Raw genomic sequence first — 23,885 nt, 5'->3', positions numbered from 1 at the left:
ATTCTCACCTATTTAGAGAGGATATTTAGTTTTCATTGTCCATTTGCATTTAAACTATACGTCTTTAATTTCCTGTTAATAACAGGTTACTTTTAAAAAATTCATTTGACTTGTTTCCCCTTCATCAGTAAGCTCAGAAGTTAAGAGAGCTCCGACTGGAGCAATACTTTTCGGTGCAAATCCTTGCCCAACCATCTGTGATGAGCTGTGTGACACTGGGCAAATTACTTGACTTCTCTGGGTCTCATTTTCCTCATCTATAAAATAAGATGGTACTTATGTCATTGGGTTAGTATAAGGATTAAAAGGGTTAATATTTGTAAAACATTTAGAACAATGTCTGGGACATAGCAAGTGCTTTATATGTATTTGTTGAATAAGTAAAATAAATTGTATTTCAAACTTTAAAGGCCTTTCATTACATGGGTGACATAACACTTCTGTTTGCCTTTTGAATGCTACACTGGTCTTTTTGTTTATAGTATTTTTAGCCACCTTTTCATTTGAAAATAAACTATTTCCCTAAATTCTGATTCAACTTAGAGATTGTGCCACTTTCTGATTCAATAAGATGGGCCCCAAAGCAAATGTAAAATGCTAAGCAAATTGCACACTTGTATTACTTTTCCACCTGAAAAGCATCCTGTTATATTGTTCGGTATAAAATCTAGAGAATGCTTATCACCAGCCATGGTTTAGGTGACAGCAACTTCAGTCTATAGAGAGAGTCCTCCAAGCAGCACATTCAGAGAACATGGCTTCTTCACATCTCCCTTCACTGCGACCAAGAATCAAAGATCTAATGACTGGCCGTTGTCCTGACTTTACCAATATGACTCACTCGTAATAACATAAAGGTGGATGTGCCTTTATATGGATTTTCAAATTTGAAAAGTCTGTTCACTTAGCACAAAGCACCATTTCAATGAAAGGTTTTTATCTCTTCTCAGAAGTAAGAAGAAATGTAGAAAACACTTCCTTCTTTTTTTACACACAAACTTAAGATGTTTTAAAAATTGATTTTTGCTGAGAATGAGCATAGTTTTTTTTTAACATTGGAAGTGAAGGTTACCTTTCATCAAAATATAAGGATTATTTAGCTGACTCAAGAAGATGAATACAACTATGATCATAATGGTAGAATTTGTGAGAAAGAAAAACATATGAAGACCAGAAAACAGAGTAGGAGAGAAAGGTCTGCAATGACTTGGCTGCTAAGAACATTTTTACGCTCATGCCAACACTAGGTGCTCTTCCCAATGAATAAACCATACGTCCATTTTTTTAAATTTTTATTGTTTTTGAGACGGTGTCTGGCTCTGTCACCCAGGCTGGAGTGCAGTGACGCAATCTCGGCTCACTGCAAACTCCGCCTCCCAGGGTGAAGCAATTCCCCTGCCTCAGCCTCCTGAGTAGCTGGGACTACAGGCACGCGCCACACACCCAGCTAATTTTTGTATTTTTAGTAGAGACGAGTGTTGGTCAGGCTAGTCTCGAACTCCTGACCTCAGGTGATCCACCCGCCTCGGCCTCCCAAAGTGCTAGGATTACAGGCGTGAGCCACCGCGCCTGGCCCTTATGTCCATTTTTATATGCTTCACTAAATTCTGCTACTTCATAATATTCCCTTTGCCCCATTCCTCGCCTCGTCATCCTGCACCTCCAGCTCAGTAGCCCCATCTCTAACTTTACTTCCTTGGGCAACCTGCGTTTGTGCCCTAGCTACCAATGTGAACATCTGCTACCTTAAAAAATAATAAATAAAAAAATCACCTCATTATCTAATATCCTCCAGGGCAAAAATTTTTAAGGACTCAGCATCCTCAAAAAACAGCCACAGAAGGAAAAAAATGCATATCTTTTTCAGCTCAAGTAAATTCTGTCTATATAAAGATGAAATGAATAACACCTTAAAAATTCTTCAATGCAAGCAAATCCATGTTACCAACATGTATTGTCTTCCTTTTTGCTTATGAGAGGAAGACACGCATATTTTATTTTACTTCATTTCTTCACTGTATCTCCTTTGCAATGTATTACCATATAGAAGAGATATAGCATATATCTGCAACTCTAGAGAACAAAATGGAAATACTTCTCTTCTTTCTCTGGGATGGTATTCTTATCTCCCTTTTTTTCCTGTCCCCAAACACCTCCCCAACTGGAAGATAAGAAATATTTTGACTGAATTAAAGTGAGTCCTGGGTTAAAATAGCTTGCCTGAATCCAACTAGAGCCCATTTTTGAAAAATCTTCATTTCCACATTTGGTCAGCAGCTCCTTGTACCAGCAGCCTCTTTCCAACCTGAATTCCCATCTCCATATACCTTTGCCCTCGAGCTTTTACCAGTCCATTTCCTTTATATGTTTGCACTTAATTTGATTCCATCCTTCATGCTGTTTTCATTATTCTTAGTCCATCTACACCACATAAATTATCACCTTTGTTTTCAGTTCCCCATGTGCTCCAATTCACACCAATTCCAAATAAATACTTCTGATTCTCATCCATTTAATCCAAATTAATTCATATTCTCCCCACCCTCCATCCCTGTCTCTACCTCCCCTTTTATCTGTTTATCTTTCTTGTAGCACCTACTTTCCGTGCATGTCTCTGAGGAAGGTTTTACAGGCAAAATGCTTCTGCGGATGCAAGGTAACTGCTTTCTGTGTTGTGGGAGGAAAGCCATGATCTTTCTGCCTTATTGCCAACTTCTGTGGGCTAATGCTTGCATATCTGGTTTATCCTCCACAACTTGTGTCCACAGGTGTCATCACCCCACATCCCACTGATCAAACCACTGGGAGCGAGAGAGAAAAAGCTTCTTGCTGTTTTGCGGTATTTAACTTTGGCTAACTGGCTTATTTCTGGTTTACAAAGCTGTTTTTTCACTCAGTCATCACTAATATCAACAACAACAATAACAGCTACAATCAACCCCACTACTATCTGTAATGAGTTCTTACTATCTATCAGGTATTTTTTTTTACAAGTATTTTATGAGTATCTGCTCATTTAATATTCAAAACAATCTAGGAGTAGACACAATTGTCTCTATTTTAGAAATGAGGAAACTGAGGTCATAAACCTAGGAAGCGATAGTGCGAGGACATAAACCCAAGTCCAACTGATCACAAGGCTCAGCTCTTAACTGCTCTGCAGGCTTTTCTAACAATGCCTGGTGCCTCCCTGAGTGAATTCCCAACAGGAGTCTTTCCACTTTAGTCCAACATGAGGCAAGTAGTTGCAGGTGCCAGGTAACATAATGAGCTCCACCTTGGTAATCACTCTGAGTAGACAATGCTCAAAAAAACAAAGCACCAAATAATGTATCAACCCTAACAGTCACCCTTCTGACATCTCTGTTGGAAAGAGGGGATAAGAAAGAAGAAGAAAATGCTCTGGACTCCCTAAAAAGCAGCTCTGCTTTCCCAGAGCTGTATAGCCTCCATGCTAAGCAGGACGTGCCCTTAGTGCCAATAATTCAGAAAGTGTCCATAATCATGAACTCCATAGCCCCAAGACAACACAACATTCTTGCCCTTTTCTGCCTTCTCTGGTTTCCTGGAGGGGCCAGGAGATGAGTCATGCACTCCAGCCTGGGAGCACAGCAATGTCTTTCCAATATCTTGCCATTACTTTACTCATTGACTTTAGAAAGAAAGAAATATCAATAAAAACTACCTTCAGAACAATATCAAAGAAGCAAAAACTGACAATAGCATGAAGCATTAGCCTTGGTGTGTATATGTGGAGTGGTGAACTGGAACCCAAATTCTGATGGGAAACCATGAGTGGGTCTCTATGCCTGAGCCATGGGATATAAACATTATGTTAGGAGACTGTCCCATGAACCAAGCAAGAGCCACACAGGAAATTAAGTTCAGAATTAGAGCAGTACAGGCCCAAGTCCTGGTGTGCAAGGAAGTAATGTCAGTCTTCATCCTCCCATGGGAATAACTCTGAGGTTCATAACAGTGATTTCCTCTGTCATATATTATATATTCGAACTTCAGGAAAGTTCTTCTCTACTACACAAAAACAGTTCATGGACCTCCAGAATACTACAATTGAAAGGGGCCTTAAGAGCCAGATTGTTCAACAGATGTGGAAAATGAGGCCTGGTGAGGTAAAGGAACAGGCTCAAGGTCACAGAGCTGGACAGTGGCAGAGTTAGAACTAAAGACCAGGTTGTTCTGATTTTCCAGCCAACAATCTCTCACCCTGCACACTTCTTTGGCGGCACAGCCTAGAAGGCCCCCCAGAGCACCAAACACTTTTCCTAGCTCATATGCTATCACTGATTTCTCTCCAAGAATGCTTTTATACTTCCACTTACACCTTTGGGGATTTTCCCTATTCAGCTCGCAGTGTGCAAACAGTATGCAAAAACCATACAGGTAGCACACTGTAGGAGACTTACTTAAAAACCACCAATCACAGTAATTGCTACTAGCATCCTAGGAGCCCAGGAAGAGACACCACCCCTAAGCTCCAATCTCAAAGCAGAGAACAAAGACCAGTTCCAAGAAAAATAAGAGTTTCACGCTTTTCTGTGTAAACCCCACTTTTCCAAATTATCCCATTGCTCAAAAGATCAGTATGATTGGAACTTAGGGATGGTGTCTCTTCCTGGGCTACTAGGATGCCCTGAGTAAAATACACAATCCCCATCCCTCCCCAACCCGCTCTTGCCACACACATAGCAATGTAATCACTTTAGCAACTTCTCAGTAACAAGCTCATTAAAAAGCAATTCTGTCATCTCTCCATAAAGCACGCGCCAGAGAACAATGCAAAAGAGGAGATGCCAATTAATTATAGAATGATCACATCTAATGAACTCTGAAACCCTCCTGCTGTTGGTGACTTTGATGAAAAATCAGGATGCTGGGAAAAGAGTGAATAGGGACACCCTAGCTACCTTGTTTAACTGTGAATGCTTTCAAATGCATCCTCAGATCCCAGTGTTGATCAAAACTGTGGAGCTACACTCACAAAACAATGCAAAGTGTCAGGAAAGCGACAAGTGTCTGTGTCACAAACAGCTATGAGTCACTGCCAGGGCCCCCTTCAGCCATCCTCAGAACTGTGTAATTCTATGCTGTGGTTGGCACTGTAGGGACAAACCCATGTCCTGTGCTTGGGACATCTTGAGATCTTAAGGTAACAAGTGAGTCATTCTTTGTCCCTACCTGGGGCCTCCCGCCTGTCTATCACCTCCTCATCAGCAGGGGTGCCACTCCTCAGAACAAAGAGGAGCCCTCCCACATGACAAGGCTACAGGAGGGGAAAGGAGAAGAAACCACGTGCGGCCAACTTGTACCACTACCTGTGTGAGTCCTCTGGTGGGCCTTTAAGTGGGAGCTTTTTGTATAAACTTTCCGGCACCCGTTAAACTGACAGCGGTGAACCCTCTTCTTGTTTTCGGGACATGCTTCAGCCCCTAGCCCTCCTTGGTCACTGTCGCTCTGTCCACTCTTAACGGCCCCCGCAGCCGTCACGGCTGCTGCAGCTGTTGCGACCCCTCCCACCTTTACGGAGCTGAGAGCAGCCTTCTTGGCCACCAGTTTCAACGTCACCGTGCCATCCACAGCAGAGAGAGTTTGTGAGGTTTTGACCAGATGGCGGCTGAGCTCAGGGGACGATGGGGGCGTTAATGAGGTCACTGCGTTGAGCTGGGCCTGGTTGACGGCTGTGTAGCTGTCTAGAGAAGAGCTGGCCGGCTGGAGGCTGAGGCAGGTCTCAGATAGCAACTTGTCCCGAGAGAGCAAGATGTCCACTGCCGAGCTCTTCTCACAGATGGCCGCTTCCACGGGGAGCAGCAGGGGGTCTAAGCGACGGAAGCTTTCCTCAATGCACGGGGGAGGGGAAGCATGGAGGAAACAGTCCAAGTCCTCACCAAAGGTCTCTGAGATCCTCCTGGGCTCCGTCTGTAGGTAGCGTTCCAATTCAAGGCATGTCTGCGAGAGGAAGAAGGAGGGAGAGAAACAGCCATCAGAGGCACAGAACACCATGAGGCCACACGTTGACAGGCAGACGGGGAAGGTGCAGAGAGAATGGTTTCATGGCTTGTATCAGAAATGCTTTAGTAGAAGGTCTGACCTTGTCATTTATTCTCTGAATACCTCTGAAAGGTTCATAAGGGTCACATCACATGATTTCAATTACTCTAGCTGAAGGAGAACAAGAGCCCCAGAAGAACTATCTCATACTTTCGAGATTCCAGAGAACATCAAATGATGATCTCTTGCCCCTCAATCCAATTCAGCAGGTAAGATGCTCCAATTTCCCCTCTAGAAATTATCATGCAAGCAAGAAGCAAATAGAAACAGATAAGGTTTTCATACTAAGACAAGACTTCCCAGAGTCCAACTTCATTACTCAAAATAGACTTGAGCACATCACACAAGTAAGTCAGTTTTCCCACTTGCTTTGAAGAACAAGCCATGTTCACTCAAACTAAGAGGTGACCTCAGTAACAAACAACAGCAAGCCCTGCCTTGGGGATGGATTCCATAACCAGCAGGAAAGAATACTGTTCTAAAGAATGTCTACCATAAAATTTTTGAGGCACAAGACAAAACCCTTGTTGTTTATAGCAAGTCATTAAAATACAATGCTATATACTTTGTGGCAAGGGGCATAAATCCCATTTCAATGGTTTAGCATCTCTGACTACATGATAAAAATAAATTCAAACATAGCTATTTAGACCACTTAAAGATAGGACCCAACATATTTCAACATAAAATTTTCACCTGATAAAGAAACAGGGGAGAAGAACAAAAAAGTTTAGTTTCAACAAATCGTCATCCATGGCACTCTTAAGTTTTTGTAAAATGGGGGAGTGCTTTTATGGCAAAAGTCGATATTTAAGAAGTTTGTATTCTAAAGCCCTCTTCACTCCAAAATCCTACAATTCCAGAATCTTGTATAAAACTATGTTGCTAACTTGCACTATCAGCTCAATTTGCTCTATCTTCTGGATTCAACAAAGAGCCACTGATGGCAAATTTAAAACGTGAGTAGCTCCAAATTTACTGGCCCCGTAAAGCTTCTATGTTTTCAACCGATGTTCTGATTCTAGGCGTTTATTCTATTAAGAATATATTTTAATGATATACCTAGTAGTGTTGTATCTGTCAAGGATTTTATTTTGGTGACATTTCAAAAGACTGGTTTTTAATCACACTTCTGGTAAAACTCTGCATAACTGAATAAGAAAATCAGATTTTTAACTATGAATCAGCTTTGGGTCTCACTGTTGATTTTCAATGGTAAGAACTAATGAATGGTTCCAATCTTCATTCAACACTCATGTCACAAGTGTTCATTCAACTACTGTGCTCACAGCAAGGTACAAGGCTTTGTATGTGGTAGAGGGAGAAGATATAGCAGTAGGTCCACATGATGCAGGTATAAAATAAACAACCACAAGCTAAAAATTACATAAATTCACATAGAAATGTGATACCAAAAAAACAGTATAAAATGTGTTGATAAGTTCTTAGGGGCTGAGTGGACACCAAATTCTATACTCTATTAATGTAGTATTAATCAAGGAAAGCTTAGTGAAAAAGTAAGTTTTGATTCTGTTTTACTTATTGATTAAATAATAGCTCTGACTCAGTAGCTTCCCACCACTCTAAGTTAGAAACCAATATGATGACCTTCTCAGGTCTAGAAATATGAATTATCCTCACTTGCTTCTTCTGAACTCCACTTCTCAAAAATTTCCCCTTCCTTATTCCATCTCATTGCTAAAAATTATCATTTACATCTCCCCAATATTGAAGCCCTCAGTCTTAGCTCCATTCAATTCATTTCTGAATTATAAGATTCTACTCCTGAAACCTCCCTTAAATTTCTTCTTCCCTTTCTGAATCATCACCTACCAAGCACAGTGCCTGGCACCTAATAGGTACATAATGTCTGTCAAAGACAAAGCCCACTTTATACTGTTACTTTGATCATTCTACCTCTTCTACTCTTCAAAAGCCATCTTTGAAACCCTACCCTGGACCATGCTGAGGAGGCAATTTTAGAAATGACCACTAATACATATCTCTGGGAATACAATTGCAATGCTTCTTGAGCTTTGCCCAAAGAGCAGTACCAGATCTTTGAGACACAGATATGTTTTAGGTAAAAATCAGTATGCCTGGGCAACACAAGACCCTGTCTCCACAAAAACTAAAAGAAAATTAGCCGGGTGCAGTGACTTGTGCCTATTATCCCAGCTACTCAGACGGCTGAAGTGGGAGAATCACTTAAGCCCAGGAGTTCAAGGTTGCAGTGAGCTATGGTCGTACCACTGCACTCCAGCCCTCTGGGCAAGACAGCGAGACCCTGTTTCTACCAAAAAAAAAAAAAAAATCAGCTGACTCATGGGGTATCAGATGTCCTTGAGGTAGTTCCCTGCCTCCTCTACAATGACTTTCACATACTCAATCATCACTGCCTGTGCATAGAGTTTTTGTATGCCATTTCTTTACATACTATCCAGCTCAAAGACTGAAAAGTCACTAAGATATTGTGATTATTAGAAGGCTCAGATCTCTTCATATTCAGAGTTCTGCAGGACTGAGATATTCTAAATACATTTACACACTCTTCTGGGAGGATTAAGTAACTTACCCAGTACACCCTGGTGTGAATTGCAGGAGCACATGAGTCATATTTATGATCTAAAGATGAGAGACATCTGATCACTAAAATGTGGAAAAATCTGGACCACTTCAGAGTGGCTATAACTTGGCATCCTAATACAAGGCATTCTTATTCCTCCTGAAAATTGAAGAAGCATAACTACCCATTGGGATGTGCTAGACAGTCCTGTCAAATCATTATGAAATGATTGCTGTCTTAGGAAATACACTTCTTGTATCTGCTGGAGATGAAGTTAAGGTAGAGGAGAAGATTTTGTCAATTGGAAACCCCAGTGAGGGGGTTAAAGACTTTTCTCATCAGGAGTATGGAGATTAAAATGTTAAGGATGAGGAGGATTCTAATATTAGATTATTTCCAAGCCAATGAGAACATTTACTTCCAACATTGTTTGTAAATGATGATGAGAACTCTCATAAGAAATGTCCATGATAGGCCGGGTGCAGTGGCTCACACCTGTAATCCTAACACTTTGGGAGGTCGAGGCAGATGGATCAGTTGAGGTCAGGAGTTTGAAACTAGCCTGGCCAATATGATGAAACCCCATTTCTACTAAAAATACAAAAAATTAGCCAGGTGTGGTGGTGCGCACCTGTAATCCCAGCTACTCGGGAGGCTGAGGCAGAAGAATCACTTGAACCCGGGAGGTGGAGGTTGCAGTGAGCCAAGATTGCACCACTGCACTCCAGCCTGGGTGAGAGAGCAAGATTCCATGTCAAAAAAAAAAAAAAATGCCTATGATGTTTGATGGGAATTGAGGTATTAATATTTCCTCATGGATTTTAATATACACACACATACATATATAGAGAAATAAATGTGTATATGCATGTGTGAGTATACATACATATATTTCCTAACTCCATCCACTGAAAGAAGCTACAGGCAAAGATAACCCCAGGAGCAATGAGCACACTTAGCCCAGGGATCTTGGTTTCTAAATATCATTATCCAATAAAGGGAACCAGGACTCCCTAGAGAAATAGTTGTTGGAAGGGCCGGAACAATGAAAGTAAGAGTTGAGCCTAGAATATCATTGTGGTACCAAAAGATAAGGAAGTGCTCATAAAGTGATGAAGTCATGTCAGAAAGACTCAGAAGCCAACTTAAAGGAGCTCTCAATGGCCAAATGAATAATAATAGGTTATAATTCATAAAATAAATATCCCTGAATCCATACTGACATAAATAAATGACTGAATAAATTAAAAGATAGAAGGAAAGGGTCAGCTCCTCAATACAGTAAAATTATGATTCAAAAACACAGAAGGAATGATGGAAATAGAAAATCACCATTAGGCAAACAGCAAAGTAAAAATGATTACAAGTAAGAATTACCAATGGATGCTAAAACTAGTAGAAAGATGCATGATGAGAAACAAGGTATCTGCCTAGTTTCAAAGTATCCACCGAACAAAATATTTATTTGTTAATTACGAAGACAAAATATAATAACTTTACAGTGGAGAAACCTGGAAGAAACCACCTTAGCCATATGATCAATGTTAGCAGCACAAGGAACAAGTAATACTGATCACATGTACCCCTGATATGATAAGCTGACAAGGATACAATATTATTCTATGATTATTCAAAATGGATAACCTCAATCTAATCATGAGAAAACAGACAAATTTAAATTGAGGACTATTCTACAAAGGAAATAGCCACTTATTCTTTAAGTGTTGGGTCACAAAGAACAAAGAAAGACTGAGAAGTTGTCACAGACTGGAGGTGAATGAGGAGACATGGCAACTAAATGCAATGGATCCTGGCCTGGATCCTGAACCAGTAAAAGGACTGGTGGAAAAAATAATGTAATTCAAAGGAAGTGTATAGATTAGTTAATGATATTATATCAATGATAATTTCCTGGTTCTTATAATTGAACTGTGGTTGCATAACATGAGGGGAAGCTGGACAAACAATATTTGGTAACTCTATGTACTGTTTTTGCAATATTTCTGTAAGTCTAAACTAACTTCAAAAAACAGAGAGAGAGAGATGAAGACCATCAGCAGGCTAAAAGTGTCTCTAAACTGTAAATTTGGATATAGAGTTCAAATGTTTTTCCACCAGAACCAGAGATTTACTCTGTTCGAATGATACTCTTGCCAGCAAACTCCAAATCTGAGTCAGCGGATGTCAGTTTAATGACATAAATTATGCCTGTCTGGCACTCACCTTGGAGGTACAAGGCTTCCCTCAGCCTGACCTAACCATACAACTTAAGGCTTGAGCCGCTGGATCAACCCCCAACCCCTAAAAAATTCATTACAGTCAGCAATGGGAAGAAAATGTTCCCCGAGTGCAAAGTGATTTTCCTCTATATTGATGAGTCACAGATGAGCTTTGTGAAGACTCTCTTGATATCTCAACTTTGAAATGCATGGCTTCTCCTGGCTTCCTAATAAATATCACCGAAATTCGTATTGAAATGATCATCTTGAAACCTTTTTTAATACTCTCTTCATGCTTTTCATAGCCTTCTCACTTGTTGCAACATGCTTATTAAAAGTAATAATCCAAGACCTAGATAAAAAATAATAAACTTTAAACCTATTACTGCCTACTACATCTATGATAATTTTCCTACAAGGAGGACCTGACTTTTCCTCTCCATTTGTTTATTTATTCAATCATTTGTTTGTATCAGTATGAATTCATTTTTATTTTATTCTATGGATTGTAATCCACTATTACAATTATTCATTTTTGTTGCTCAGAGGCAGAAGTTTCCAGAGACAGGAGTTGAAAGAAAACAGGATAATTCAAGTTTTGTGGCACATATTAAGTTTATCAAAAGCTCTCTGCTGCTGGCAAGAGGCAGTTACTTTCATAGCCCTGAGAACAATATAAGACATTTGGTCATATATGGGCATGGTGCCAAGGTTACCAAATGGCTTCTGTTCAACCTGTCTTTATCTCATCATCAATTACGTGGAACTTGCCAGTCAGGATTGCACACATCTCCTGTCACATTGACTATTTCCCCTACAACCCTTACCTAAAGGGTTTCCTTCACCTATTTTTCTTGTCCTTACTTTCCCAAGCCCATATGCTCGAAACAATCTTCCTTTCACCTTCCCTCCCACTCATCAATCTTTCATTCAAAGTTCAACATAAAGACTATCCCCTTCAGGGAGCCCAATCTAGAAAAAGATGGGGTCAAGAAAATACGCTGACTGTCAAGTGTTGAAAGACACTCCACTTCAACCCTGGACAATTAAACAGTATTTCCAAAATGAATCTTAGAGTCCACAGATTAGTGGGATGTCTGGTTTATTAAGATCATGATTTTAAAGCATTGATATTTCTTATACCAGATGTTCCTAAACAGTAAAGTTAAGTGATTAGAGCTAAACCTGTACCTTTGTTTTCTCACATGGCAGATATGTCTAAGTGTTTGAAGTGATGGAGAGTTGTAAAAGCTAGAACTTTCTGAAAAAATGAGCTAGAATCGTCTCACAACTCCCATCCATTGCAACCACTATAACTACAACCATGTTTAGTTGGGGCAGACTGTAGTCCAGCCTCTTCAATACCATCACTTTTCAAACAAATTATCTGGAACATAAAAGGTTCTAGTTTTTATTTCTGTGCCTTTTAATTTGAACATAAGACAAAACCATTGGTGCAATATTTTTGCTACTACCCAATAACTATGCCACTTTGGGTAATTATGGGAGTCTCTGGATCCGTGTATACTCAAGTTAGTACGTAAAACAAATTTAAAGAAATTGCAATTTTCTAATGACTTTTTCTGGTACAGAGTCAATGAAATAAATGGCCACCAACTATACTCAATGTTTCTAATCAATTTTCAGTCATTTGTGGTCCTTTAGCCAGCTGCCCTTAATCTCAATCATTCCACCTATCTCGCCTAAAAGGGCCAAGAGTTGAAAGTACAAAGAGATTAAACAAATTGGGGACAGAATGTAGATATAAAGCATGGGAAAGTGCAGCTTTCCACCGTGTGGAAACCTGCAAAGTCATGCTTCCTCTGAGATCAGATCTGGATCTGAAGGATGATGATGATGGTGGTGAGGAGGATGATGCTTCTGGCGAGGAAGGGATAGACTTTGGTTCCCAGAAAGAATGTTCACCTAAGTAATTGCACAAGCAGGTAAACTGCACTTGGCTGCCCAGGGGAGCCCCTTTCTGACATTTATTGTGTGGTTTTTGTCACATGCTATTAACCATGGTATCACAGTCCCCAAAGAGTTTGAAGTAAAGAAAGAGAGAAACAAACCCCTTGCCTTTCTCCTGGGAGGGTCCCAAAGTTCAATTAGCTTTTTTGTGCTTTGAAATCTTCAAACATCCCAGAATGGAAATTCAGAGTGACACAAAACAAGCTACTGTTAGGAGGGAAATGTGGGCTTCTTTCTTCAAGCCACCCTCTAAAATACTCATTCTTTTCTAACTTACTAGACGTGTTTACATATCACTTTTTAGCAAAAAAGGCAGATTCTCTGACTCCAGAAACCAACTTGAAAATCTGGATTGCAAAGACTGATATTGATGGGAACTTTGTGACTCTCTTTCTCTTCAAAGAATGATACGATGTAATGATTCTGACACATTCCTAGGCTTTCAAAATTAAGTCAGAATTCAAAGACAGGAAAAGATGTGGGAAGCATGGCCAGGGAGATCTGGTACATTTTTATCAGGAGTTGGAGGAGGAGGAAAAAGGTGTACTATGCTTAATAAACTCAGGAGGTTCATGAGAGAATCTCAGATGCCAAGCATCTGAACCTTGTTGCCTGCCTTCCTGGGTTTCAACATTGTAAACAGGCTTGAGAAAGAAGACGGTAACACTGAATCTACCTCGTGGCAGAAAGGATGCATGAACCAGTGCAAGAATCCACCTTGGGAAACCTAGAGAGTGATTCCTAACAAGATATTAAGCATATGTTCACTTTTTCTTGACTTTCATGACCAGGAAATATTAGGAGAGTATGAATTTCGTCTAGAAAATGTGGATAATCAAGTAGACAGTATGAGTGAAAATCTTACTGCATTTTTTTTTAGCTATTAGGTTAAAAGAAAACCCACATCAATAGGACACCCCAGAGGTACAACAGCATTACACATTACTGTCAGGATTGCTGAACTCCATGAAATAACCAGGGGACTACAACAAATGTTAAGACTGCATTGCTTTTGACTGTTTCTCACATCTACTGGTTGCTAGAGCTGAAACCAAGTTATATATTTCTCCCTGGTAATTTGTAAATTTTGAGAGACAATGCTGTGAAAACTAATTTAAATCTAAACAAACATGAAAGTTGAAAAATTTCTATCAAAACCTCTTCCATGTTTCTCTTCTCCTATTTTCAACAAACAAAGAAAATATTTGTATATGTTTCCTTGGGGAGGTGGGTGGTGAGGACGTTGGAGGGGGAGAAAGGAGACAAGATTAAAGGCCTAGGGAGAGGGTGATGTCTTTGAAATTACTTTCCCCAGGCACATGATGCAAAGCAGCCTCAAATACCCCTTTCATCTTCCAAGGATTCCTTAGTTGCAGTGCATAAAAGAAATTCCCAAAACAACTCAAATCTAAATTAACCATCAAAGTGAGCTTTCAAGTCACATAACCTGGGCAGAGCTGGTAGCTGTGGCCCAGGCCTCACACCCCTTGAAGGAAGGCACTGGGTTCCCCTACACTTCCAACAACTTGGAAATGCATTGTCCTCATTCATTATGTCTGTGATCCTCAAAATTCAGTGCGACCATTAGGGACATGATGGCCCATGCACAGAGAGGCTTCTCTAACTTGGTTTAGAGTTGTTTTTCCAGATGTTACTCTGCAGGACATACTGACTGGGAGTCTATTGGCCTGGCCTCTACCCACAGTGGCAGAGAGCCCTTAAGAAGAATTGCTCACTATTACTTGGCCACTGGAATATAACTAAATTACAACTTCTAAGTAGTCAAGAGACACTGCTCATGCAGAGCTGGGGCCTAGAAGATGCTCCTGTATGCTATCCCCTCATCTCCTATGCCCTCATCTCCCAACCAGGCCCCTATTCAGGTTGGCACACACTGGTGGAAATCCCATTTGTTACATATAGATTGAAAGCAAGTTGCATTAGACAGCCCTGCTTTGGTCATTACACTTCCACGGACAAAATGAAATTCACGCCTTAAAGAGTCAATAAAAAATGATCCTACCCATACTACTGGGAAGTGCAAAGGGCTAGATCTGGACTGAAAGTGAGATTTAAGAATGAGAAAATGCAGGAGAGATGCTCCAATGGGAAAAACCCATCACATCCCATGACAATGGCAACCAGTCGGTCCCTGCTCTGAAAGGAGAGGACTCTAACCAGTTCGTCAAGAGCCCAAGGACGTGGGAGGAGGCCTCTTTTCAGAGGAGTGATGGCTTCCCAAGAACAACAATGGCCCTGTCGCTTTTTCAGCTTCCCATTAATTTTCCATAAAGAGCAGTTTTCTTGACGAGCGCTTGTGTCAGGCAGGGCCTGATGCTTCAGAAACCTGTAATTATTCTTGGCTCCCCACCCCCTACAGCCTCTGCACCTGTGTCAGTTCAAGGCACCAGCTGGCCATGTCTTGCCTCCTGCTTCTTAAGAGGGGGAGGGGGAGAGCCATCATTGAAAACCCAAACTCACATTACTCGCCTCTTCTTCCAAAATGCAACAACAAAACAAAAATTTTAAACTCACCAATCTCATTCCACCCCCCAGTGGATCTTGCCAAAGGAAACAAATAAACATTAATTGGCTAGAGAGCCCTCATTCAAACCAAAATTACTGAAAAACACAGTAACAGGGAAAGGTCTGACAAGGGATTATTAATCCTGTTTTACAGCCCGCTCTTAGGCACCCCCACCCGCTCCTGTTAACTTTGCACACACACTCACACACCCTCCTCAAACTCCCTGGGCCCCTTTACACTCAGTGGCCAAGATGGGAACATGCCGAACCAGTTACATCATCTCCCCTTCCTCTCCCAAATCACTTGCACAGGCTGACTCAGGCTACTGGGATTTTTTTTTTTAAAGCAAACTCATTTCATTGGCTCCTTCCTGGAACACAGTTATCTCCTTCTCAGTTGGGTTAATTAATATACCCTTCCCTACCCCCATAAAAAACACAAAGACACATACGATTACTTCTTGTACTCCAAAGCACAGCTGCACACGTGTACAACGTTCTCTCTCTCCCTCACAGCTTGAATTTCCCAAGAATAACAGGTTCAAAGCCCATTGGGCCCTCAGTGGCAGATGCAATTTAGTGGCTGGTAATCATAGAGGATGCTTTCAAAACGGAGAGCTTTGAGGAACTTCCACTGTGGAATGTTAAAGACAAGGTGGGGGCACTAGGAGGAATGTTTGTTCTACTCAGAATGCATAAAATGGCAGCCAAAAACATAATGAAGTCAAGCCCTAAGCTGTTTTTCCTGACACGGATTGTTGTACTTTTACTTGAGATACTTGGACTTGATTTCCCACAATGTTTAAGGTGGCTGTGTGGGTGTGCCAAGTGCTGCTCACCCCAGTTAAAGAAACAGACTGGCCATTTGCATACTGAGAGGCAGAAGAACAGGGGCCCAAGCACTGGCCCTGGAGCCAGACTGCCTGGGTCCAATATCAGGTTACACTACTTACTAGCTCAATCCCCCTGGGAGAAGTTAACCCCTCTGTGCCTCAGTTTCCTCACCTGTAAAATGGGGTAATAGTAGTACCTACAACACAGGAGCATTGTGAGAGTTCAATCAATTGACATATGCCAAGTACTTGGAAGGGCCTGGCATGCACACTCTGTATGTTGTAGCTATTCAATAACTAGTGTTATTTTTCATTACACTTCCAAACAGACATAAAGAAACCTATTGAGGGCATGGAGATGGAAAATAAAAAATACCAAATAAGTTTCCAGGGAAAGTAAACTTGTTGGATATAAAAGTTTAAGTAAGCAGGGGACTCTGAGTTGGGAAGATCAACCCTGACTAGCTGGGTGACTTTAACTTCAATGGGCTCAGTTTTCTCATCTACCAGCTGAACTTCTAGGGGCCCACTAATCTGGAATTCTATGACGAAGCGAAACAGTAATAGGAGAGCAAAGACTGAACAGTGAGAAAAGCTCATTCAGAACAAGTTCAGAGGAACTGATAGATAGCTCTGCTGTCATTGAGTGGTTAAAAAAAAAAAGAGTTTGGAGAACCTGGAAGAAAGTGGTCTTTGAACCCTCTCTGACAGGGACCTCATGGCCTTTATTAAAAGCCCTAAGACACTCAATAATCCATGTTTACAGGATGCTATGAAAGTTTAATTTCCTGCTTCACCATGGATACAAACCTCACAGCATCTAAAATGTAAACTTCACGAGAATGTGACTCCTCAAAGATACCAGACCTGTGCCTGACTTGCAGCCTGCCTCAAGCATTTGTCAAATGAATGAATGAATGAATGAGTAATTGAATCAACTCTCAAACAAAGTGAAAGTCAACAGTGATCACAATCCTGGGTAGGAAGAGATTCAAGAGTATCAGGAAAGCCAGAAATTCTTCCTTCTTCACCAAAAGAACATCAGAAGCAGCGTGCATGTGTTTATTACCAACATTTCTGGTAGAACACGTCAGTATTTTCAGAGTTAACTATAGGTGTTATTTACTTGTCTCTAACGTTTTTCATTTGGAAAAAAAAATTAATGCTTACTGTCTGGGACATATCCGGATTTCTAAACAGAGAGGGCAATTTAGCTTCACAGGGTAGCCCTGAGAGTATGCACCTGTGTTGGAAGTAAAAGCTGTCTCCTTGCCCTGGAGAATGCCCTCTCCCTCTGCCACTTCCTCTTTTCTCCTCTGGCCTCCAGAAACCACCAGGAAGAGAAGCAATTAAGATGAGTGAACAAAATGCTATTTTCAATTGTCATTTTTTTATTGGTGAAAAGAACTCTGGCCTGGGAATCAGGTTCAGTGCCTGCCTTTCCCACACCACCCCTCCCCTTTCCAGCAAACTACTGAATCTGAGTAGAGAATTCACTTCCTTCCCTGAAAAATGGATGAACCACACTCTCAAAGACTCCTTCTGGCTCAAACTTCTTGCTGATAATCCTTCAGTGGCCTGTTGTCACTCTCAGTTCCTTACCACGGCAAACCAGACCCTACATGATCTGACCTTACTCTCCTCTACTCCTCCGCTTCTCCCCTTCAGACACGACACTTCTCGCACAAATGCCCCCAGTTCATCCCTCTCTCAGAGCTCTAGTAACTCCGTCTGCATCCCAGAACACAGACTCCCCAGGTCACTGCACACCTGTTTCCTTTTCATTGATTATGTCTTAGCTTCATTGTCACCTACTCAGAGAATCCTTCTTTGACCTGCCTAGAGAAACTAGCCCAAACAGCCCATTCATTCTTCATCATACTACCTCATTTTATTTGCTTTTTAGTACTTACCAAGTCCTGGAAAGGTCTAAATTATTTGCTTGCATGTTTATCGTTTATCTTTCCCTACTAGCATGGAAGTTTCAGGAGAACAGGGATTTAGTGTATGTACCAGTGAATCCCCAGCACCCAGCACAGTACCTGGAAAAGACATCCAAAACATACTAGTTGAATCAATCGATGAACCAATGAAGCCACTAATCAATCCTGGAATTCCAGGGAACACGTGAGCTGGTGTCTCCAGCCAGAAAATCTATCCTAAAATGCTCACCTTATTAGGTCAAAAGGCTCCCTCATCATTTCCCCTCAGTTCAAGTTTTTACACTGAGAAGGCACTTGCTGATTCGTACTCATCAGACAGAAGCCAAATGGAGCCTCTTTTCAGGGTGGTCAGTTGTGGGTGCTCATGGCTGCCCATTTCAAATAGACACAAAGGGAGCTTTTCTCCTCAGCAGTCCATATTGCATCATGCATTCACTAACATGAACAAAACCCACCCCTCCCCTCTCCTCACCTGCATGATGACTGCTTATTAACTGGTATCCTGGGGGAACAGATCAAAGAGAGAGGCTCAGCCCACTTTATTCCCATTCCTGTCACCTAACAGGATCTCCCTGAGAAAGGCAACTCCAGCCACTGGTCTCCGAAGCACTTGAGGGTCACAGGAATTCGTTCCCTGACATTAGCAGCCCCACTTCTATCAGTCCTCACATGAAAGGTCCTTAAATGAAGAGGTCCATTCAAACCTAGCAGTTGGCGAGGACTCATGTTTTCTGTAAGCCCCACACACCACTTACACAGGTGAGGTCCTTCAAAATTCCTATGTGGGCCCATCCTGGTATCCTTGCCATAAATTCCTAAACACAGAAGCTTTTCCTTCCCTTCCACTCCCTTTAAGAATTTTACATGAAAAGGTATCTCTACCGAGAAGTGCTATTTATTTCAGGATCATTATTTCACAGATACAGAACCCTCGAACACTGAACCTGGAAGTGAGCCAAAATCCAATTAAGAGGGTATGGAGTTTGAACTAGGCAAGAGTGGAGGATGGAAATATGGAATATAAGCAGTACAGGGTTCCTATGAGTGTGAGTGTGTGTGTGCATGCACGTGGGCATAGTGTGCCACTGTCAATGAAGTGTAGATTCTCTTTAATGTATTTTGGATGCCTTTCTCTCTAAATCTTTCGTTGTCCCCGGAGTCACAAAGCTGTTCTTTCTCTTATTCATTATGTCAGGCAATAGGAATCTTTCCCATCCTGGCTGGGGAAAGATGAGGGAGAGGGGAAGAGTTGATGTTCCATCATGTAAAGAAAAGTAAAATTGTGCTTAGCCCAATTCTGAACCCCATTGCAATGTTGCAGACTTCAAATTAACAATTCAACCCAACATGACAGGGAAAAAATCAAGTGCTGAGGCCCTGAAGTTTGGATTCCAGTAGCTCTGGCACCTCACTTAACCTTAGGTGGCTTGACTGATACCAAATGACATGCACTTTCAGGCACACCAGACTCTCACTGAAGAAGAGACACTAATTTGAATCATCACTGCCATCCCCTCTCCCCTTTGTTCCTGTCTGAACCAATTTCCATATAGTTTCAAAGAAATCATCAGCCCATGCAAAGGGGAAATCCCAGTGGAGCAAGAACTACATTAGCAGCATAAGGGGGAAAATCTAATTTCCAATCCAGTTGCTTTGTTGTTTCAACCTCCAAGGAAGGTTGCTACATATGCACAACACAAATTAAGTTTTAAAACACCATCATGATTTAAAATTAATAAAAACTCTCATGGGAAAAAGGTGGTCCTTGATACAAATCTTCTCATACAATGAAGGTCAACTCCACCAGAGCTTGTGGGTAGTCTGGGTCTTTGAGGTCTCAATCATCTCAGCCAAAAAAATATTTAAGAACAGCATATATTCATTGAAACCATTGCATCTGCTACTTATAGTTAACGGTGAGTTGATTCTTAGTCTAAGGCAGTATCCACATTAAGAATTCTTAAACTACCTTGTTGACAGATCCCATGGAAATGTATTTTAATGGTCCAAATTAAGAATTCTTTTTTGGCATGACAAGATATGCCAATACAATTTCCTAGTGCCCTACTTACTAGAATAAAGCTCATGGCAAGACATCAGTGTGACTACATCATTAATTAACCTGAACCACATACCGGAACATTGCTGCTAATAAAACTCCTCTATAAAGAAAACATGTTTTCTCTGCTGAGAATCCTGGAATGCAGGCCCCAGCAGAGCTGCTGCCTTAATTAAGGAGATATTTCGATGTTTGTGTCTGTGTCTGCGATTGCCATGAAATTTGGTCATTTATTTGGCTTGATCTTCAATAACTTGAGTTCTTCCTTGCGTGTGCTTTTTTGGAAAAGAAAATGAAAATGGCGCCTACACTATCAGGATTTGCTAACTATGTGAATGAAAGGATCATTTTTGCTAAGGTAGGGGATGCTTTATCCTCACTATTTTAAAAGCACACCCTGAGCTTTCAGCCCATGATGTACTGAATCAGAGACCTGTAGAAACCTTCCATTTTCTCTAGAAAACAGGCTGACAGAAACAGGAACAAAGTTATAACAACTCTAACACCCAGGTGAAACTGGGATTTTTCCAATCCATTCCATATGAAATGACATACATTTCTTTTTTCTTTTACAGAGTATTCTTTTGTGAAAGAATCTGAAAATGCTTATCAATACTTACCTGGTAATCTTGTAACCTTGGAGTCCCCCTGTGAGCCTGTAATAGGCAGCAAAGATTAAAATCCCCATCCTATTTATGGGGAACCTAACTTAGTAAAGAAAACTGAGTTTTTCACCGTTCTGTAACCATACTACCAAAAAGACCAGAAACAGAACGAAAAGTTTCCTGGCCACTAACAATTAGGTTTTTTTTCTGGTCCAACCCTGAACTCTCCACCAAGGATCTCAAAACATTCTAAAAATCCAACAAACCATTATCTCTTAGTACCTTGGAAAAATAAGGATTCCTGATGAAGATTTTGGATCTTCTCAAGTTGGAAATCACCAGATCCCAAACTTCATTTCATAAGCTTTTCAACTACATTTCTCTTATGTAATCTCTCCTAGTGAGACTGGGGCAAGTAGTCTTGGTTTTGACAACACCCTTAATTATGCAATTTCCGAGTTTTCTCCGGTCATTGCATGTCTTGGTTGAATTGTTAAAAGCAAATGGGATTTCAGACATTTCAACCTGTCAACATCAAGTGTAGTCATTGAGAGGAAAAGAAATAGAATTAGAATCATTTTTTAAGATTTTTTTTTCTTTTTTGAGACAAGAGTCTTGCTCGGTCGCCAGGCTGGAGTGCAGTGGCGTAATCTCGGCTCACTGCAACCTCTGCCTCCCAGGTTCAAGCGATTCTCCTGCCTCAGCCTTCCGAATAGCTGGGACTACAGGTGCCTGCCATCACACCCAGCTAATTTTTGTATTTTTAGTAGAGATGGGGTTTCACCATGTTGGTCAGGATGGTCTCAATCTCTTGACCTCATGATCCACCCACCTCCGCCTCCCAAAGTGCTGGGATTACAGGCATGAGCCACCAGGCCTGGCCTGTTTTTTTAAGATTTGAATTGAGAAAACTTATAAACAATTTATTGAAGACCTTATTTTGGTTATTTGATTAATACCAAATACATAGAAACTCAAATTTATATAATTTTTAAAGGGGGGATTTGAACCTGCTATCCAGCATTTTAAAAAACATTTTCTAATTTTAATAAATATGAAAATACAAATTGGACTAAATAAGTCAACATTTTTCTCCCAGTCCTTAGAGACTAATGCATTTTCCAACACCAGTATTATCTATCACCCATCCCTTTTGTTCAAAATAGAAAATGCAGTGAGGAAAAAAAAAGCATGTAAGAAATAGAGGCAACAAGAGGAGGAAAAGTAGGAGCAATGGAAAACAGATGAACAGTAAGCATCTCATTCTTGTATAAAAATCTTGGATGCCAGTAGCTGCTCCCATCAGTAACACACCTCTAACCAAGAGGATCATCAAACTCTGGGAAGCAGATCACCTCAAGGGCACAATTTACACTTGGCCCTGCTCCCTACATGGAGCCTAAACATTAGTTGTGTCTATAATCACCTGTTAGTAACAGACTAAAAAGAAGGGTGGGCCAGTGGGTGAGGAAGACTATTGTGATTCAGAAATGTATGGTGGTAGAAGACCATTTCTGTTAAAAGCAGGCAATTAAGTATCTCCTTGTAAGGGGTACCTGATCAGTCTCGGACACAAAATCCTTCAACTTTGAGACTTTTTATAAGTATGTAAAATAAAAGACTTTTCATAAGTATGTAAAATAAAAGACTATGTGGAGTCATGGAGAGAACACAGACAAGTCAGGATGACTTCTACCAGCTCCTTCTACATAATTAGCTCTATGCGTTTCCTCAAGTCATCTCATCTTCAGTCTCTGGTTTCTTTATCAAGAAACCAAAAGTATTAGTATATATAGATATAGATATAGATATATAAAATGGACTATATATATATCCTTCCCAATGGTATGAAAATCCTCTGTGAATATAATAAATTTCTCATGACCAAATCTTGTTTGTTTAGGGAACCAGGGTACGAGGAAAATGGAATTCCCTACTCTGATCCCTCTGCTTACAGCAGTGCCATGCTCCAGGTATCTCAATTTCAGACTCTGGACTGCAGTTTCTGCTCAGTCTCCTAGACAAGGTCCTATGATACAAGACCACATACTTGTCCTTAGGGTGCTGCAGTAGGTAGATGCTATTTCTGAGGATGCTTTCCTCTAAAAGGTAACACATCTTCCCATAAATCTAGGTTAGGAATCAAACTCAAACACATTCAGGGACCAGGAGCATAACATACATTAGTGAAACAGTCAAAGAATATGACAATAGTGAGGGGTGGGGACTGTGGTAAACTGGATAGCGCATGGCATCTAAAAGGGGAAGTTGGTACATAGCACCAGCTCATCGATATCATGTGGAACACAGAGGTCCAGAGTTGTCAAGTGTTTTTAAAGGAAGCCCAAATCTTTTGGGGCTTATGTGGAATCTCCCCAATTGTTTCAATGTTGGCAACTAATATTAAAAAGTTAGAGTGCGTGAGACAAGCAAAGGGCCCACAGCTGCCAGTTTGAGCCTTCTGTTCCAAATGAAAGCAGAGGCAAAAGAAAAAAACAGAGGCATATTTAGGCAGTTCTTTCTTCCCTGTGGATCCAAATTATGGTGTAACTGTCTCTTAGGGTAGTTACCAGCTGGAGAACCTTAAGGCTCACATCCCAGAGAGTTTCCCTAAGAAATCCCTTATTTGAGGAGAGACCCAGCTGAAGGAAATAATGATGAGCTGCACTTTCATTTGGCCCTGCTCAGCTCCTCCTGCCCCGCAGTACTCGGCTGGAATCCCTGCTCTCAGTAAGAATCTTGTCACAAGAATGAGATATCTGTAGAGAAGGCACCATGAAATGTCAAGCAGGAAGAGGCAAGAGCTCTGACAAACCCAGTGAGCCTTGAGGTCTGGCACCAAGCTTTAAACTTCTTTTGGGCATAATAAATAGCTGCTCAATAAATACTTCTTCAATGAATTTTTTAAAAATCTTGATTAGGAGCTACTATTATTTTTCATTGCATGCTCTTCACTGAGGTGACTGGGAGATTGGTAGATTTTGACCAATAAGATAATGCCTCAGGAGAAAAAGCTCTGCTAAGATAAACAGGTGACACCTGTTTGATCTCTGATGGCCTTTCGGGGCAGGGTCTGTTATCTTGTACTTCTTTCAAA

At 40.9% G+C, this 23,885-nt stretch overlaps 1 protein-coding gene across 7 annotated transcripts in view; it reads right to left on the bottom strand.

Moving 5' to 3' along the window:
• Positions 1–23,885, bottom strand: part of KLF7 (KLF transcription factor 7) — a 94,824-nt gene that overhangs the window by 46,041 nt on the left and 24,898 nt on the right. For 5 of the 7 annotated variants that reach the window (XM_058439199.1, XM_058439201.1, XM_032754754.2 and 2 more), the window contains one exon: positions 5,331–5,964. In XM_058439199.1, the coding sequence (XP_058295182.1) occupies positions 5,331–5,964 (634 nt within the window). The remainder of the gene's footprint in view (positions 1–5,330; positions 5,965–23,885) is intronic. The other 2 variants (XM_032754757.2, XM_058439211.1) reach the window with 1 other exon arrangement.

The sequence above is a fragment of the Hylobates moloch genome, unplaced genomic scaffold (assembly GCF_009828535.3).
Source record: "Hylobates moloch isolate HMO894 unplaced genomic scaffold, HMol_V3 SCAFFOLD_1, whole genome shotgun sequence".
Taxonomy (NCBI): domain Eukaryota; kingdom Metazoa; phylum Chordata; class Mammalia; order Primates; family Hylobatidae; genus Hylobates; species Hylobates moloch.
This window is presented reverse-complemented; position numbering and strand designations above follow the sequence as displayed.